We start from the raw sequence: 20,472 nt of genomic DNA on the forward strand, positions 1-20,472 counted from the left end.
TTTAATTGCACATTATCACATTCGTATAACTTGGTATCCAGATTTGAAGCTGCTGAATGACTGGATACCTGTGGCTCATGTTTGACAGATGAGGCTATTCAGAAGCTGCCCAAAAGCAGCTTTGCATCTAGAAAATTTGACCCAGGAGATTTTGCATTTCCTCATTTGTTTGCATGAGAAAATGAAATCAAGACACGGACTATTTTGTTAGAAAAACAAAACAAAACTGTTGCTGGTTACTAAAAACCTGCAAACAATCTAAATGTGTGTGTCTTATGAACCTACACGCATGCATGTATCAGACAGTGATTGATTAGGCTCCATAAATTGGTTTGGATCAAAACTGTGGTTTGAAGGAAGAGGCTTTCCTTCCAAAACTCTAGTCTAAAGTTAAAGCCTTTGGAATGTGCCCATCGGGAATAGACAAACTGCAAAGACTCTTTATAGCCTGGATTGCTATAGCACTGAACTTTAGAATTCAAGCATTTACCTGGATCAGAATGGATTAATTACTTCAATGCTTTCTGTTGTATTGCTGTTAAATTGATGTTGTTTTACCATATTTGTGCTTTTAAGGAGAAACAGCTGTATTGATGTTTTTTTGGGTGGGTAGGGGAAACTGTCTGCCACAATGAATGTAAAAGTGAAGTTTAATGATGAGAGATTAATGTTTGGTGAATTGACATTTCTAGAAATGTCAGATGGCCTGATCAATATATCTGGAGTAAGCCCCACTTTAGATTTTGGTATCTAAAGCAAACTGAGAAACATGTATCAGCCAAGATTTTTGATTGTGAATCATTTAAATTGACTACAGTTTAAATACAGTTTCTGCTTCTACCTTGGAAGCTGTGACAAATAGAGATGAGTTCGAAACAGAATAAATTTGATGTTGTGCCAGAAAAAGAGGATGGTGATAAGGTGGCAGCTTTGCATATACAATACTAAACTAGTTTAGCATTACGCCTAAACTAGGCGTCAGAATCTGGATCCTGGGTCAGAAAAAAGTATCAGTTAACCATTGGTTAGACACCAAGATCACTCCGGAGAAAGGGTTTAGGAAGGATTGCATGCAAACTTCTAGATAAGTCCCCAGTGGGGTTTACTCCAGATATGCTGATCAGGCCATCTGACAGTTTTAGATATGTCAATTCACCAAACATTAATATCTCATCATTAAACCTCACTTTTACATTTATTGTGGCACAGTTCCCCCATCCACCCCATGCTTACTTTAGGAGCTACTTTCTCTGAAGTAACTCCATACATATTGGTTTAAATACTACAACTATACCTTAACCTTTAAATACTTCAGATGGCATGATAAAACTTCTGCAGCAGTACTTAGAGTTGTTTCTAACTTCCATGGCTCATAACCGTAGCATCACAGGCTGCTTTTCTTTCTACACAAGCCTACCATCACACTGCCATTTGTTTGGCAATCCTACTTATATCCAGTAGTGGGATCTTACTGGTTTAACAACCAGTTCACTGAGCGTGTGCTAGACGTGTGCTGTCTGCACTAGATGTGCGCTGCATGCGCTAGACGCACGCTGCATGTGCACTTTGCCGAAAATTGAACTTCCACATTGCTGAGAGAAAGAAAAACAGCTGAGGAGCGGCAATCCATTCTGCCGCCCCAATCAGCTGAGCTTCAGAAGCAGAAATATAGGTAAGTATAATGTGGGGGGGTGGTGGTGGGCCCACTTCAAAGAAAGAGAGAACCGGTTCGCTCACGGATGAAAGTCAGAGCAAATGGTTCTCCCGAACAGGTCCGAACCAGTAGAATCCCACCACTGCTTATACCCATAATAAGGACATAAGGAAATAAAAAAACTCTATGATTTATAAAGCTTGAGATGAAACCTTCGTGTGTATATGTGCGTGTCCGCACACACGTGTGCCTTGAAATGCGCTTGCCTGGATTAGTTCCTGCAGTTTTCTTGATGGCACTTTTGGAAATGCCTTGCCACTGCCTTCTTCTGAGGGCTGGCAGGGAGTGATTGGCCTGAATCAATCAGCTGACTATGGGCCTAAGACTAGGCTAGAACTCAAGAGTCTCCTGTTTTCTAACCTAATGTCTTAACTACGACACCAAACTGGCTGTCTTAATACTTCCGTGTCCTCTTCATAACTTCTATGGTTTATGTTTATCCCAGAACTTTTGTACATAGCATATTGATTCATGAGTTGAACTAAATGTATATCAATGTTCTTAGAGACAGCCTACTAAAACATTCTCTCAGATTAAAAGAACTAGGAAGACAGGCACCTCATATATCTGGGGAAATGCACACTTTGCTTAAATACGAGGAGTAGTACCGGGAGCTGTTTTTCTTCTGACTACTTGTGGAATTCTAGAGGCCCTTTATTGCAACTGTTCATCCAAATAATTAAGGCCACATTATACAGACCAAACATATAGATACGTAGCCAAAAACCATTGGTGCTGATTTGTAACAGCTAGCAGTTCTCCAGGTTGTTAGGTAGAACTTTTCAACAAGAGAGGATCCAGATTCTGACCTGACACCTCCGGTGTGTAAAGCATGAGATCCACGACAAAACCAAATTCCGTTCTGGACAAAAAAATCTGGAACGGATGAACTTTTGGAATGATCTACCCAGGCTCTTTTCATTTTCTGTAACTTTGCATGTTACTAAAAAGCTACTTGCTGGCCAAGCACCTAAAGAGTTTAAAGCAAGCACAATCTCACAGCGTCACTGCTCTTCCCAGAATGGTTTTCATTAATGCTGATCCAAGTGAACAAAGATTTAATTTGTCATAGAACTGAACTGTCAGTGTAAACAAGAAACTTGATCTGTTCTGAGCTTTCGCTTGCCAGTGACGGGAAGTGTGCCAGCCATGCTTTGGCTGCAAGACGGGGAAAGAAAGAGCTTGACCTTACAAGATGTTGACTGAGCAGATAACATGCAAGCCAACCAATTATTTAGAGCAATGCTTAACTTCAGGAATATGAGGAATCTCACTGATTCTCAGGAGATCACTATTAGTTTGGCTTCAGCACTAATGAGATGTCTGGCTCTTTTACAATTCAGTCTAAGAGAGAAAGATTTATAGAAAAAATTGGAGCCACCATCAAGCATAAAAAAAATAAAATAAAGAGGTCAAAGCATCGCACTCTGATGGATTTAACAAATTAAATCCTTATCATTCTATTAAAAAGGAGAAATAGTCATAAAAGCAAAATATGGCAGAGAGATCAGACCAAAATACAGGGTTTTTTAGACTTTCCATCTGAAAGTTTAATAAAGGTAAATCCATTACTGTGTTATCATTATTTTGATCAAGACATCAGTATATTTCAGCAGCCACTGAATTATTGAATCTTTACATTTGAACTAAAATATCAAAATCAATTGCTCTCTCTGCCAAAATATATAAAGATGATAGAAGTGGATAAATAGAATAATAAACATGGCACATGTTTTAATATAACTGTCTTAAATAATCATCTCAGCAATAATATTAAAATATAAAAGTTAGTGTATATTAAAAAAAACTAAGGACACACCAAAATTAAGTGATAAAATCCCACTTTTTGCATATCAAAATGTTAATATTCCCATATCACCATCCTCTTGTTTTCTTTTATATTAACATATTAGTATTATTTCAAGGTAACAGCGTTCCGTGCACTTTTGGTGTTGAGTCATGCTGGCCACATGACCATGGAGATGTCTTCGGACAGCACTGGCTCTTCGGCTTTGAAACGGAGATGAGCACCGCCCCCTACAGTCGGCAACTACTAGCACGTATATGCAAGGGGAACCTTTACCTTTACCTTTATTATTTCCCCAGCCTCTTGCTTAGCTTCAGAGTTTTAGTGTCAGGGCGCCTGACACTGAGACTATGAAGCTAAGCAAGAGGCTCAGGGCCTAGTGGAATTGTAAAGGTGGAAGGTTCTGATAGGAGACATTAGCTACCAAAATTGAAAACCAATCATAATGGTTCAAGAGACAGAGGTTAATATACAAATAGTAAAGCATAAATCAGAATACTTCCTCGATTTGGCACCTGACTTCAAGACGACTACTGGAAATTTTAAAACAGAAGTGTCCCAAAGGTGCTTTTTCAAGAGGCAACTGGACTTTCTGGAAGTCCAGTTGGCTCTTGAAAAGGCAGCTTTGGGACAACCATGACCTGGATGACTGAGAATCTCCATAGACATTTGGCAACTAAAACAGGAGTATGTTTTAGAATCTTGAAATAATGCCAAACCTAGTTCTTGGCAACGTTCCTTGATCTTAACATAAGGTAAAGCTCTGTCCACATTCTTCCATCCTTGAAATTCGGGCATACATACCCCTCACATGAAAAACCCAAAATAAATTCTGCAAAACGATAAGCTTCACTAATTCTATTTAAACCGCCATGGCCCTCTATGCAAATAATCTTAGAAAATAAAGGAGTTAAATATATCAAGCTAGCTTTAATGTCTTGTGAAATCTTGAGAGCAAGACATCAACACTGGGGAAAACATCAATAAACAAAGTTAAAGTTAAATAAAGTTAAAAGTAACTCCAACATTGGTAGGATTTTTAAACTTGGAGGCTATCTCACTATACGTTTGTGCTTAAAACTGCAAGAACATAGAAACAGGATTTCCGTGTTGTGTAAAGTGTTGTAGATGTGTTACCTGCTAATGTGATGGCAATGGATACAGAGTCAGAGCCCAACACATTGGTTGCATTGCAAGTATAAAAGCCTACATCGGCTTCGACTGGTTCTAGGATTTGCAAGGAGTCATCCGGTTGAAGAAGAATCCTGTAATGACAGACAAAATATATTAAGTCTTAAAAACTGGATGCCAAGAAAATTATTACTTAGCACTTCTGGGTAAGACTCCAGAGGAAAAAGACACCAGCCAAAGGTTAAACGTCTTTGAATAATTGTATTCAGAATGACATTTAAAAAAAGATTTTTTTTCATCCTGTTTTTTCAAATATAACTCAAGATGGCAAATATACAGTACCAGTACTGTTTGTTTATTTATTTATATTGCACGTTTATTATTGTTTCAAAACAATTCAAGGTGGAGAACATACTCACCACATCTTCCTCCTCTTATTTTTCCCACAACAACCCTATGAGTTGGGTTTTGCTGAGAGAGAATGACTGCCCCAAAGTCATCCTAAATTTAAATTACAAGCTTTGCAGATTCAGTTGCATTAAATAACAAGCAATATTTACCAATACCAAACTAGGTGGATCATCGGTAGTCTACTGTTACTTAAAATATGCACACGTTACCATTTTATTTCATATCAACCTTGATATTTACAAGCCACTGCACAGATGAGACATCTTGCATCATCACCAACTTGAAAAATGTGAAGATAACAGCAAAATGTAGTGCTGATTTTTTTATTCCTCCCACTGCCTGTCAAACTGGTCACTACACTAAGTTCAGAGTCTGGCCTCATATTTTGTTCAGAAAATAGTCATGTAATTTGTGTCGGGCCTCCATTCTGCATTTTCCTTGAAAAGTTGTCTTTATTAGTGCCCCAATATGAGGTAATAAGAAATACCGTATGCAAAAGGGCTGGTTATGAAACCTTCTTTCAAATCTTCTCATCATGTAAGTGTTAAAAATTAGGAGTTTCCGAAACTATTAAAGGACATATCCCCTTCTTTTGCCCTCAATTGTTCCCAGCATTAGGCTCTTCTCCAGTGAGTCCTTATTTCTCATTAGGGGGCCAAAGTATTTTGGTTTCATCTTCAGGATCTGGACTTCTAAAGAGCAGTCAGGGTTGATCTCCTCTAGGACTGACTGGTTTGATCGCCTTGCAGTCCAAGCGAGTTGCAGGAGTCGCTTAAAGAGAGCCATCCCCAAACGTTATTATGATATATATCCTCATGATCCTTTTTTAAACTATGATTGTTAAAAAGGACTGCAAAGTCTTCCAATTTTGAGGTGAAAACCAGAAGAAAACTTGAGTGAAACTATAAAACAGGGATATATCAGAATGGAAACCAAAGAACCTCCCTGCATGTCCTAAAGTTTTGCTAATCTATGGCTCTACTGCTTTGCAGGCCTCCGATCAACCAAAATCTTAAATCGCTCCCTGTCCAGTTGAAAAACATTTAGAAGACAATGATGAACTACTTCTGTACTATTGCCAAGAACAAGAAAGTCTCCCTCCCCAAGAGCATAGGGCCACCAAATATCTTTTCTGTGGCCCCACAGTTGGTGAGCCCTGAAGATATTCCAGCAGGGATGACAAAGTACAGAATAGCAACTGCTGGATGTAAGTACAATACAGCTGGGAAAGAGTGTGAACAACCTAAAGAAGGAAAAATTAAGCAGACACTTTCTTTTTTTTTCTTCCTGCAATTATTCTGCTTCAAGAAGCTGTTTTTAATTTTTTTTTTTTTAAAAAGAAAGCTAAACGTCATTTCTAATCTGAACCTGAATTGTTAGTTTTCTAATTTACCGGTTATCTGCATTCTCTGTCACCCATGTTGTACTGTGTAATTGCAAACTCTTTAATTGATCTGAACTTAAGACAGAATAGGAATAAACCGGATGGTTCAGGCAGCAAATAAAGAGATAAAATTCAAAGGTTGCATCCGATTTATTGAAGTCTGTCGAAAGAATCTCAGAAGAATGAAACCTGGTGTTTCTTATCTCAGGAGCCATTACATCATTTTTTAAACCATGTTTTATAGTTGCCTAAAAAGAATAAACAAAAAGTAATATTCTTTATTCATCCTCATTGTAAAGAGAGACTAAAGGCTGAGAATATGGAGTAATTCATGCAGAATCTCTTTGCATTGTATACATTTTTCATACCAAATTTGGGTGTATTTTAGTTTGTTTTGTGATCAGTTCCATAAACTTTTCAAAACATATCTAAGAAGGTGTAACTTCAGTTGGAAATATCCCAAATAGCTGGAAATCATCCCGTGAATGATACTGCACTAAATCTATACAGAATGGTACCTTGCTACTTTCTGTTAATTGGTTCCGGAAGGCACAATGAGTACCAAACAATTTTTTCCCATAAGGAATAATGTAGCAAGTCATAAGGCAGCCAACACTGAAAGGTTTTAGCTTGTGCATTGAGTACCAAACAAACAATGAGTATTGGGACAAAATTTTCGCATCAAAATGCGTTAAGTACCAAATTCGACAAGTTTCAAACCAGTTGAGCACCAAGATACCGTTGTATTATTAAAATTCTTGTGTCTGTAATCTATAACTTACTTTATGTGCGGCCAGAACTTGAAAATAACATTTAACACAGTACAGTACTTAGACAAAATAGTTCGGTTGAGATCTCCATACGTAGGACTGATTGGGGTAGATTGTAAGGGTGACACTGAAATATAATTTTATGTCATTTTATTCTATTTTATATATTTATGTATTAAATTATATTGTATCTTATCCTATAATTATTGTATTTTACCCTACTCTTATTTTAAATTGTTTGTTTAAGATTTTATTAATGTTTGCACCTTGTGCTTTGATATGGCCTATAAGCTAATCAAAGCTATCATTTTAAACTGTATTTTATTCTAATTTCATTTTAAATCGTATTCCATTCCAATTTCATATTTAAATGGTATTTTATCCAATTCAATTTCAAATTGTTTTTATCAGATTTTAATAATAATTTGTGTCTGGAACTCTGTACTTTGATATAGCCCAAGGGCTAATCAATAAAGGAAAGCAAAATATAATTGAGCAAAATGGCGCATAATATTTCAAGGTACCTCAAAATGGGTTAACTTATAGAATATGTCCAAAAACTGAGATTCATGATATCCCAAAAAACTGAAATTAATATAAATTTAAATATAATATATTCATAATATATTATTGTATTATGAAATATAATATAGAACATTATATGACATAAAAATTATCCTAAAATGTCATAAAACATTTCCTGTAGTCAGTTCCTGATGTTTGACTATGCTATACAGTTCAACATTGCTTCCTTTCGAGGCAAATACAACCCTGAACATCTTCCTGAATTTTTAAGAACTTTTCAAATACATTAGAATCTCTGCCATTGTTGAAGGCATTGAGGAATCTGGTAAGGAAATATCTCTGAAATAATAAAACAAGGGCTTGTCTAGTTATTATTATATATGAAAACATTTGCCATATATTTAAAAGCTATCATTTTCAAAACAGAATATTTTCAGCAGCATTTTCTGTTTTAATGATGGGAAATACCTGACACTTCTGAATTTTTTTTTTAATAATCTTATGTCCAGTACAATCCTGTGCAAGCAAAAACAAAACAAAAGCTCCTCATAATGAAGAGAGTTTGTAAGGAACATATTGACAGGCCTGAGCAGCAGAAGGTGGATATAAACTTTTAAACCATCTTGAGATTAGTCTTGGTATAGAAGGTCTCAGGAATAATGCCAGATATTTGGCATTATGGGTTCAACTGGTATACTGTGTCATGTCCTTTTGCTGGCGTTACTTCCAAGTTGGCTTTTTTTGGATCTCTTGAAGCCTCTGGGTGGCCTTGACCCATCGAGAAGCATTATGTTTAATATCATGGCTCCCAGTGCGAAGTTCTAACCTGCCTCCAATCACTCTTAGGTTGAATTAATGACACAGCCTATAGGCAAATTTGCTTTTCTCACAAGAAAACTGCAGCAGCTGTTTTCCATAACTTCTTTTGTCAGGATGGTAGTAGGAAAAAAAAATTGGGGGAGTAGACAAAAGAAGATGAGAGTGAGAAAGCCCCTCCAAATGCAATCAAGACCTAGTCACTTACCATGGGTTGATGAGATTTTTTTCCCCCCTCCTTGAATGAAAACGGCAGCCTCATGAACCACAAAGTTAAGGATATTTGATCTCCCTCACAGCACCATGGGTGGCACACTCTAAAGCAAACCAGATTAAGCCCACCCATTGAACATTGTGTTGGAGAGAAACGGGGACGAGGGAAAGGAAAAGCAAGGCAAGAAGGCATCTCTTTCACCATCAGCTTCTTCCTCATCATCCTAATGTACCATACAAAAATGACCTTTATTTATTTTTATAAAATAAATTGGGATATTGCTTGGTTTTTCCATACAGAGATCATAAATGAGAAGGACATTCCCAACACAAATGAGATGGCTTGTGCTATTTGTGTAAAAAATCACACATGTGTAGAAATTCTACAGAACAACCAGAAACAAAGCTTCAAAAACAGAGTTTCCAAATACAGTAGTTAGGCCTGCTTCACAAATTACATTGCCAGAAATATGTATTTATATTTCAGATATGTAAAGGCAGCTAACTCCGTAAAGACTCTTAGTATATCGATGAAATATTTCAATCTATAAATGTAAAGTATGGAGGTACAAACTCAGGTGTTGAAAGAGTCCCAGCTGCCAGTTCCTACATCATGATTTCCCAAACCGTGTTCCTTTGAACTTAGGGTTCCACAAAACATGATGGAGTTCTGTGTGAGGTTAAGGAGAAAAACAAAACAATTCTGGAGAGCGAGAAGTTCTCTGAGAATGGGCTCCAGCACAGGTCTGAAAGCTTGGAAGAATAAATTTTTGGTCTTGGTGACTGACTCAAATTCGATCCTGCAACATTATCCTGGGACTCGTGTACAGTATTTATTTATTTATTTATTATTTATTTATTATTTAAATTTTTATACCGCCCTTCTCCCGAAGGACTCAGGGCGGTTTACAGGCAGATAAAATAAACAGTACTATTACAAAATAAATACTATTAAAATACCACTAAAAAACTTATTCAATTTGGCCGCAATTAAAATTTAGCAAATAATAAAACCCATTAAAAACCCATTAAAAACCCATTTAAAACCCCTTAAAAACCCACGAATTTAAAAACTAATCCAGTCCTGCGCAGATGAATAAATGTGTTTTAAGCTCGCGACGGAAGGTTTGGAGGTCCGGAAGTTGACGAAGTCCTGGGGGGAGTTCGTTCCAGAGGGTGGGAGCCCCCACAGAGAAGGCCCTTCCCCTGGGTGTCGCCAAACGACACTGTCTCGCTGACGGCACCCTGAGGAGTCCCTCTCTGTGAGAGCGCACGGGTCGGTGAGAGGTATCCGGTAGCAGTAGGCGGTCCCGTAGTAACCCGGCCCTATGCCATGGAGCGCTTTGAAGATGTTCACCAAAACCTTGAAGCGCACCCGGAAGGCCACAGGCAGCCAGTGCAGTCTGCGCAGGATAGGTGTCACACGGGAGCCACGAGGGCTCCCTCTATCACCAGCAGCTGCATTCTGGACTAACTGAAGCCTCCGGATGCCCTTCAAGGGGAGCCCCATGTAGAGAGCATTGCAGTAATCCAGGCGAGACGTCACGAGGGCGTGAGTGACCGTGCACAGGGCATCCCGGTCTAGAAAGGGGCGCAACTGGCGCACCAGGCGAACCTGGTAAAAAGCTCTCCTGGAGACGGCCGTCAAGTGATCTTCAAAAGACAGCCGTTCATCCAGGAGGACGCCCAGGTTGCGCACCCGTTCCATCGGGGCCAATGACTCGCCCCCGACAGTCAGCCGAGGACTCAGCTGACTGTACCGAGATGCCGGCATCCACAGCCACTCTGTCTTGGAGGGATTGAGCCTGAGCCTGTTTCTCCCCATCCAGACCCGTCGGCTTCCAAGCACCGGGACAACACTTGATAACCGTTGGGGTGGCCCGGTGTGAAAAGTACAGCTGGGTGTCATCAGCGTACAGCTGGTACCTCACACGAAGCCACTGATGATCTCACCCAGCGGCTTCATATAGATGTTGAACAGAAGGCGAGAGGATCGACCCCTGCGGCACCCCACAAGTGAGGTGTCTCGGAGCCGACCTCTGCCCCCCTGTCAACACCGTCTGCGACCGATCGGAGAGATAGGAGGAGAACCACCGATAAACGGTGCCTCCCACTCCCAATCCCTCCAACCGGCGCAGCAGGATACCATGGTCGATGGTATCAAAAGCCGCTGAGAGGTCTAATAGGACCAGGGCAGAGGAGCATCCTCTATCCCTGGCCCTCCAGAGATCATTTGCTTTCATTCACAAAACAAAACAAGTTCATCAAGCACAACAAAGCTTTGCCTCTTCATTAGGGGCCAAGGACTTAAACAAGAAGGTCCCAAGGTCTGAAAAAGTTTGAGAAGTTCTATCCTGGACCATCCTGCCTTGCTTAGTTTTTCCTGCTCTTTGACTTCTTCTAGCTAGCTTGCTGATTGAGAAATCAGGGAGCTGACGTCCACATATCTTACACTAGCTAAGACTGAGAAACACTCTTCTACACAATCACATTAGAAGAAGAACAACCTCTTCATCCGGAAGGTGGTGTGGAGTAGCTCTACAAGACAATGCCAATTAAAGATAACAACGAAAGGAAAAATGGCAAACCTCTGGGAACTGCTTGACTCAGATACACGTGTCGCAAAATCTGGAACTAATAGAAATTATTTGCTCTCTAATAGCAAACAGCACGTTGGTGCTGCAATATTACAAAGGCAAGGTTGCTTAAGACAGTATACAATTTCCTCATGCTCAATTCTGAACGTAATTTTTGTATGGACTTTTTGTAACCTGCATGTCTTTTAACAGCATAGAAGGAAAGCATCTCTCTAGTAGTTTTAACAACGTATAAAAACAAGAAAAACCTTTATGTGCACTTTCCCAACAGGATGTAACCACTGGCAATGCATAGCTGCACATACAACATTCTAAATGCCAGAAATGTATTTTTACAGGCCGAAGTCCAACCAAATTTATACCATAGGCCTATATTTGATTAAGGCTGCATGTGCTTTCCATAACAAATACATTCTTGTTCTCACATAGGGGGAAAACATACTTTTTCATTTTTTAATGTTTTCTTTTAGTAGTAAAAAAAGAAAAAAAAGAATGCTCTATCTGCCAGGGGAAAAATGTTTTTTAAATGCAATGACACCGCAAATGAAAGTAAATTATAGAAATCATTAAATCAGGAGCGTTTCTAACCACTTAGAAAGGAAGGCAGCAAGCAAACTAATGGTATATTTAAACCACGGTGCTGAACTGCACCTTGGATAAATCAAGAGCTTGCTAGATATCCAGAGAAACAGGCATTTAAAATTAATTTGGGTTCCCCGGGGTTGACTCTTTTGTGCCTTCTCATTTCTGAGGCTGACCCTGGTCACAGGATGTGGATGTTTAATCTCAGGCTCATAATTTACACACAGAGGAAACATGGACTGGCAAAAAATTCTGCTTTCTGAACACATCAATTAATGTAGATAGAAAGTCCTTGACTTATGACCAAAATTGGGATCAGAACTCCCATTGCTAAGTAAGGCCGTTGTTAAGTAGTCACGCCCAATTTTTATGATCATTTTTGACATTTTTGTTAAATGAATCATTACAGGGGTGTCAAACTCGATTTCACTGAGAGCCGCATCAGGTTTGTGGTTGACCTCGGTGGTCCAGATGGTCGCAGACAACTGGATGGGTGTGGCCAGCTCAATGTCGCTCACATCAGCACCTGTGGTGGCCCGGGCAGGGCTGGGGGATCCATTCTCTTCAGCACGCGGCGAGGGGGCAGGGCGGGGTTGGCCCCTTACTGGCTCAAGGGTGGCTCTGCGTATCTAAGGCTAACCACGTTCTGGCCCAGATGGCTGCCACCAAGTTGTAGATTAGCATCAAGCTGGCCTGGGGCCAAGGTGCTGGGGGCTGGTCCTTTGCTGTTTCCAGGGTAGCCCTGCGGGCCAGATATAACCACACTGCAAGCCAGATCCAGCCCACAGGCCTTGAGTTTGGCATCCCTGAGTTAAGGGAATCATGTGATTGTTAAGCCAATCTGACTTCGCCCATTGACTTTGTCGGAAGCAGGTTGGGAAGGTTATTTTATTTATTTATTTATTTGATTTCTATACCGCCCTTCTCCTGAAGGACTCAGGGCGGTGTACAGGCAAGAATAAAACAGACGGTACAATATACAAATTTAAAATGCAGTTAAAAAACTTATTTTAAAATTGGCCTGAGAAGTAAAATATATAATAAGCTAAAAAACCCCATTTAAAATTAATTTCTAAAAATTTAAAAATTTGTTAAAATCAATTTAAGCCAGCCCCGCGCGAATAAAAAGATGTGTCTTCAGTTCGCGACGGAATGTCCGAAGGTCAGGTATTTGGCGTAAACCCGGGGGAAGTTCGTTCCAGAGGGTGGGAGCCCCCACAGAGAAGGCCCTTCCCCTGGGGGCCGCCAGCTGACATTGCTTGGCGGACGGCACCCTGAGAAGTCCCTCTCTGTGAGAGCGTACAGGTCGGTGGGAGGCATGTGGTAACAGCAGGCGGTCCCGTAAGTACCCAGGCCCTAAGCCATGGAGCGCTTTAAAGATAGTAACCAACACCTTAAAGTGCACTCGAAAGGCCACAGGTAGCCAGTGCAGTCTGCGCAGGAGCGGTGTTATATGGGAGCTATGCGGAGCTCCTTCTATCACCCGCGCAGCTGCATTCTGAACTAACTGAAGCCTCCGAGTGCACTTCAAGGGGAGCCCCATGTAGAGAGCATTACAATAATCCAAGCGAGAGGTAACGAGCGCATGAGTGACTGTGCACAAGGCATCCCGATCAAGGAAGGGGCGCAACTGCCGAACCAGGCGAACCTGGTGGAAGGCCCCCGGGGACGGCTGTCAAGTGATCTTCAAGCAACAGCCGTTCATCCAGGAGGACACCTAAGTTGCTCACCCTATCCTTTGGGGCCAATAACTCGCCTCCAACAGTCAGCCGCGGCTGCAGCTGACTGAATCGGGTGCCGGCATCCACAGCCACTCCGTCTTGGAGGATTAAGCTTGAGCCTGTTTCTCCCCATCCAGACCCGCACGGCTTCCACACACGGGACAGCACTTCAACAGCTTCATTGGGGTGGCCTGGGGTGGAAAAGTACAGCTGGGTGTCATCAGCGTACAGCTGGTATCTCACCCCAAAGCCACTGATGATCTCACCCAACGGCTTCATATAGATGTTGAACAGAAGGCGAGAGAATCGACCCCGCGGCACCCCACAAGTGAGGTCCCTCGCGGTCGACCTCTGCCCCCTGTCAACACCGTCTGCGACCGGTCAGAGAGATAGGAGGAGAACCACCGATACGGTGCCTCCCACTCCCAATCCCCCAACCGGCGCAGCAGGATACCATGGTCGATGGTATCAAAAGCCGCTGAGAGATCTAATAGGACCAGCGCAGAGGAATAGCGCCTGTCCCTGGCCCTCCAGAGATCATCCACCAATGCGACCAAAGCTGTCTCCGTGCTGTATCCGGGTCGGAAGCCGGACTGGAACGGGTCTAGATAGACGGCTTCATCCAGGTATTGGGGTAGCTGTCGCGCCACAGCACTCTCTACAACCTTCGCAATGAAGCGAAGGTTGGAGACTGGACGATAATTACCCAAAATAGCTGGGTCCAGGGAGGGCTTCTTGAGGAGGGGTCTCACCACCGCCTCTTTCAAGGGGGCAGGAAAACCCTTCCAACAAAGCGTTGATAATCTCCTGGAGCCAGCCTCGTGTCACCTCCTGAGTGGCCAGTACCAGCCAGGAAGGACACGGGTCCAGTAAACATGTAGTGGCGTGAAGTCTCCCCAACAACCTGTCCACGTCCTCGGGAGCCACAGGGTCAAACTCATCCCAAATGGACTCAACAAGACGTGTCTCCTCTCCCTCGCTTGGATCATCCCAATTTCGGTCCAGACCATCCCGGAACTGAGCGATTTTATCGTATAGATAACCACTAAACTCCTCAGCACGTCCCTGCAACGGGTCATCCCGCACCTCCTGATGAAGGAGGGAGCAGGTCACCCGAAACAGGGCGGCCGGGCGGTTATCTGCCGACGCAATGAGGGTGGAGGCATATGAGCGCCTCGCCTCCCTCATTGCCACTAGGTAGGTCCTAGAATAGGACCTAACTAGTGTCCGATCAGCTTCGGGACGGCTGGGCCTCCAGGTGCTCTCTAGACGCCTTCCCCGGCGTTCCATCTCCCTCAGCCCCTCGGAGAACCAAGGGGCCAAACGAGATCTGCGCCGGGTCAGAGGTCGCAAAGGCACGACACGGTCCAAGGCCCCAGCCGCGGCCCGCTCCCAGGCCGCAACTAGTTCCTCAGTCGTGCCGTGGGCCAGATCCTCAGGGAATGGCCCAAGCTCCGTCCGGAACCTCTCAGGGTCCATCAGGCGCCTGGGATGGAACCACCGTATAGGTTCCGTCTCCCTGCGATGGTGGATGGCGGTTCGGAAGTCTAGTCGAAGGAGAAAATGATCGGACCATGACATCGGTTCTGTTACTAAATCATCTAATTCCAGATCATTTAACCACTGACCAGAGATATAAATCAGGTCCAGTGTGCCTCCCCCCATGTGCGTGGGGCCATCATTTACCCGAATCAGGTCCAAGGCCGTCATGGAAGCCTGGAACTCCCGAGCTGCAGTCGATAGCAAGCCAGCCGATGGCAAGTTGAAATCCCCCATGACTATAAGTCTGGGGGTCTCAACCGCCACAGAGGCAAGTACCTCCAACAGCTCGGGCAGGGCTGTGGTCACGCAGCAAGGAGCCAGGTCGCGATCAACAAGCCCAACTGATTCCTATGGCCCCACCTCACATAGAGGGATTCACAACCGGCAATCTGAGGAACAGTGGCCTCCCTCGGTTCTAGATCTTCCTTAATGACAACCCCCACCCCCACCCCTACCTTGGGCCTCGGCTGATGAAATGCTCGGAAACCTGGAGGGCACAGCTCAACGAGGGAACCCTCCGGACCCAACCAGGTCTCCGTAATGCCCATAAGGTCCGGACTCCCCTGAATAAGATCGCAAATCAGGGGGGCTTTATTAGCCACGGACCGGGCATTACATAACATCAACCGAAGATCCAGGCTCTGAGGATCATGGCCGCCTGAGGAACGGGTAGGGACTGAGGGCCGGAGCACGTGATCGCCGTCAAACATCGAACACGTGCTCCCAACACTCGATACGGCCCCCTCCGCCATATCTGCCTCTCCCACTTACCGTACAGATTGGACAGCCCTCTAGTCCTGGAACAGAACCCTCCCCCCCTGCCTTCAGACCAGATGTAACAAGGTCGCGAACAAGCACAGGGGCTGGATCCCTCCCCGACGGGTTCTCTCTCCTACCCATCCAATCCCTCCCCCCCTCCTAACCCTTAAAATCCCCATTAAAACTCCCTTTAAAAAATCTATTAAAACAACTAATTAAAAAACCCCTAAGCCTCCTATTTTTCGCATGCCACCTCTCGGGACTCCAAAGCCCGTCCTCAAGGTGGGCCCTCGATAATCTGGAGGGCCAAACCCGCGAGAGAGGGGCATCTCGCAGGGCAAGTAGGTCAGCCGCAGTAAATGTTCGCATCACTGAGAAGGTCCGGCAAAAGGCCCATCCTGGGCTGGTCAAGATGATAGCAGATGACAAAGCAGATGGTAAAGTGACCATGACCAGTCTGTCCTGATGGGAAACAGTTAGAGGTAATCCATGTGCGGTAGATGACCAAACCGCTGACTCAGTCAATTCACCACCCCATACAAGCAACCAGGGGTGGACTATGGAAGAAGGGGGGGAGGAACGATGATAAAGATGTTATTTAAAGATGTTAAATAATGGAGGGGTATCCGTTGGGCCCGTGGGCCTTCCTCAGGCACCACCAGATATCCACACCACTAGGGCAAGGCCACAAACCACCTTGGGCCTACCGGGCCATCCGCCGCCTCAAAGCACCGGGGCAGGCCGCCGCCGCCTACCGCCTCCGCCCGGCCATCGCCGCCGGGAAAGCCCCATCGCCACCGCAAGCAGGCCACTGAAATCCCCACCATCCGGGAGGGGGCACCAGTCGCCAAGTCCCGCCAGCAGTCCCGGGGTTCCACCGGCGCCAACACCCGACAAAGAGAACCAGGCCGCCACCGCCGCCGCCGAGAGTTCAAAGAGGCCGATGGAGCCCGGGCGGCCCTCCAGATCTTCATTGGGGCGCAGCCCCTCCGGGGCTCCTCCCATCACCCCCGAAGACGCCCAGCTCCAAAACCCATCCTCGAATTGCCCGAGTCCTCCAGGCAGGGGTCCAGGGGGTCCGCGATACCAATGCCCCCCCACCGCCGCCGCCGCCAAAATGCCGAAAAGGCCGGCGGCGGCTCAGCAGGCTGCCAGGATTACCCACAAGGCGCCGTGACTCCGGGGCTCCTCCCAACGCCCCTCGGAGTCGCACAGCGCCCAGCCACCCCTCTTTCGGGTGGCTAGTTCTTCCTCCATCAGGGCGGGGGCCCAAGATGTCACTAAGGCCCCCCCCAGAAAAGGCCCGTCGCCGCTCCCCCGATCAGCAGGGCGGCGCCATCTTGGACATGCGCAGAAGTAGGTTTGCAAATGGTGATCACGTGACTGTGGCACGTGACAACTCTCGAAAATACATGCTGGTTGCCAAGTGCCCAGATTTTGTTCATGTGACCACGGGGCATTCTGTGACAATTTTAAGTGCAAGCACCAGTCGCAAGTCTGTTTTTTTCAGTGCTGTTTAAATGGTCACTAAGTTGAGGACTACCTGTATCCTTTCCAGCACATCAGCACTTTTAAGTAACTTCACAAACAACATAGTCTTAGATATTAACACATGGCTAATAGCAAAATTATTATATAAAGCCCCAGGTCAAGAGTTCAATACTGTTTAGTGGTCTTAGGCTAGCCATATGGTAGTCCTCAAGATCTTCGGACCTTTCGGCGTGAGCTGAAAACGCACCTATTTATTCAAGCGGGACTGGATTGAAATTTTATTGGGGTATTTATGTTTTAAGATTTTAAATGGTTTTAAAATTTCGGCCACATTATAATATTTCTTTTTAACTTCTTTTAATGTTTATATATTGAATTTTTACTTGGCTGTACACCGCCCTGAGTCCTCCGGGAGAAGGGCGGTATAAAAATCGAAATAAATAAATAATAAATAAATTTAAGTTCACGATCATGGTTTTCCTTTAATAAATCCCAAGGATTGTTATTCATTGATATTGTTAGGAATTACTTAGGGATTCTTAGTTTCCCTCCCCCCAAAACTCAGAGGTAACTGAGAAGGGACCTGACCTCTGTAATATGAATATCATATGTATTTAGTGTTTCAAAAGGAACCGAAATCCTTAACTAGAAAAATGTGTGGCAAGCTTGCTTTATAACCTACATGCTGCTGCAAGTCTTCCTAGCATTTTTTATGTACAGTAATGTGATTTTTGATAAATGGACACTATTTCCATTTGATACACTCATTCCCCACAGTTTGCTCGGGTATCTTTGGTTCAAGCATTCTCTTGACACATATTGCAAAGTTATATCATAGATGCCTTTACACTAGGATCGCAATTTATTTCTCTCATTTCTAAAATAGTCTCGGGGCAGGTTGCATCTGGGCTAAATCACCCATTACAGGTATCAACTATATCACAAGGGGCAATATGAGTTTCTTTTCAGATGCCAAATTATGGGTGATGGGGAAGGAAGTTGCTTATAGTAAGAATTAGTTTAAGCTGAACCAGATCCTCAAATTCAGTATCTTGGCAAAATTTTAATTATATTTCTGAGAAGAAAATGGAAAGAGTAATATTGCTTAAATATTTTTCCTTTTGATGTTTTTCAGGGCAGATATTTCCCTCTTAATATCGTTTTGGTTGACAAATATTGGATCTCCACATAATTATCTATCTATCTATCTATCTATCTATCTATCTATCTATCTATCTATCTATCTATCTATCTATCTATATCATTATCTATTTATCTATTTATCATCTATCTATTTATCTATCTATCTATCTATAGTATCTATCTAGCTATCTATATTATATTTTTCCTCCACTCTAAAGTATAATAGTCTATTATTCTGCTTCATTTCTACAGCAGAGTAGAATTAAACCTGGGGTTTTTTTTTTAGTTTCCCCATGATTATGTTCAACAATTGGGGGCTGGGGATTTTATAAACTGTAATCCAACATATATGGGTGATCTCAAATTAGGAATGAATGTCCTAGATTTTAAACAACTAAGAGTTTTACTCAACCAATTATCTGCTCCTGTAGAATAATCTCTAACACATCCATTAGTATGACAGTCAAAATAATGTGTTTTGAAAAAAAATGCCATTCGACAATGTAAAAAGAATGCACGAAAATAAAGAAAAATCAAAATTTTGTATGTAATTTGTATGTCTGTGTAGATAAAATTAGTATTTTATTACCTCTTGTTGTACTGCACAGCTTCTCCATTCTTCGCCCAGGTAATGATTGGCTTTGGATTTCCAACAGACTCACAGTGAAGAAGTACACTTAATGTCCCACTGGCTAGAACCACAGTGTGCCCCAAATGGGTGACAACCTCAGACGCGGATAGTTGCTGTGCTGCAGAGATCTTCTTCAAGATGGCAGGTTTCTTGTGCGGCCCACGTGAACCATTTACGAGTTCTAGAGATGTCGCCAAGTGGGCTTCGGAGGAAGATGTTCTCAATAATCTGTTAAACTCAGAAAAATGCTTAGTGAATGGAAATTCCACTGAAGCAGAACTGACTCTGCTTCCCTGGGTTTTGAAAAAAGATTCCTGATGCTCCAAATGGCTCTTGAAAATTTCATGGGCCAGCTGGGAGATAAGCTGCTTGCTATAGACATCCTTCAATTCCTCAGGCTGTTGAGACAAATTCTTTAAGATGTCATCTAAACGATTTTGATTGACCACCATAGTGAAAGGCAGGTTGTAGTCCTGACCCTGGTCTTCCTCTGAAGAAATATTTCTCTCTGTGGAGTCCTGGGCTTCCCATGGCTCTGCACTCACCCGAGGCCAGCCTCTGTATTCCAGAAGCCTTGAGACAATGTCATCATACTGGTGGCTGGGACCAGAGGCAAGTCCTCGTTTTTCAGTTTTGCTTCCGTTGAAGAGAATTTTATTCTGATGCTTCTCCTGGCCGTGTAAAGCTTTGTTCAGACTGACTTTCCTTGAGGATTCGTCTTCTTTTATCCCAGATGACAAGGTGGCAGTACATTTGTTGTGGCCTCCTATGAGTTTAATCACAAAATGTTCCTGAGCTGGTCCTGCTGTGCAAGTGTATGTGCCGGTATCTGAGGGTTTTAATCGATGGATCTTCATATATCCATACGGCGCGACTGTAACGTGAACAGAGCTGATGAGTCGTTTGCCATCTTTCTCCCACGTAATCATTGGCTTCCGGAATCGTCTCACGGGGCATCGAAGAATGACGGAAGTCTTGGGCAACAGGTAGGCGTATCCACCAACAACAAAATGCAACTTCTTTTGCTTTCGTGTCTGGATAAAAACTTTCTTTTGAGCCAGTATTAAAGGGGGTTGCTTGTGAGCTGGTCTCTGATATCCTGGAACGCAAGTAACATTATTAGGATATGGTGTCACATCACATTTGCACGTTCAACCTAATAGACTAAAGGACTAAAGGATTCTTTTTCCTTTCCATTAATGCTCCTATGCCCATGTATGTGTTTCCTGCATGGA

At 43.2% G+C, this 20,472-nt stretch overlaps 1 protein-coding gene across 3 annotated transcripts in view; it reads right to left on the reverse strand.

The window, feature by feature from the left end:
* The window catches only part of ADAMTSL1 (ADAMTS like 1), a 288,623-nt gene that overhangs the window by 25,876 nt on the left and 242,275 nt on the right, over window positions 1-20,472 (reverse strand). For all 3 annotated transcript variants that reach the window (XM_058168823.1, XM_058168822.1, XM_058168821.1), the window contains 2 exons: window positions 19,196-20,336; window positions 4,659-4,786 (listed from right to left, as the gene is read on the reverse strand). In XM_058168823.1, coding sequence (XP_058024806.1) covers window positions 4,659-4,786; window positions 19,196-20,336 — 1,269 coding nt within the window. The remainder of the gene's footprint in view (window positions 1-4,658; window positions 4,787-19,195; window positions 20,337-20,472) is intronic.

Source organism: Ahaetulla prasina, chromosome 2, assembly GCF_028640845.1.
Source record: "Ahaetulla prasina isolate Xishuangbanna chromosome 2, ASM2864084v1, whole genome shotgun sequence".
In the NCBI taxonomy this organism is placed as follows: Eukaryota; Metazoa; Chordata; class Lepidosauria; order Squamata; family Colubridae; genus Ahaetulla; species Ahaetulla prasina.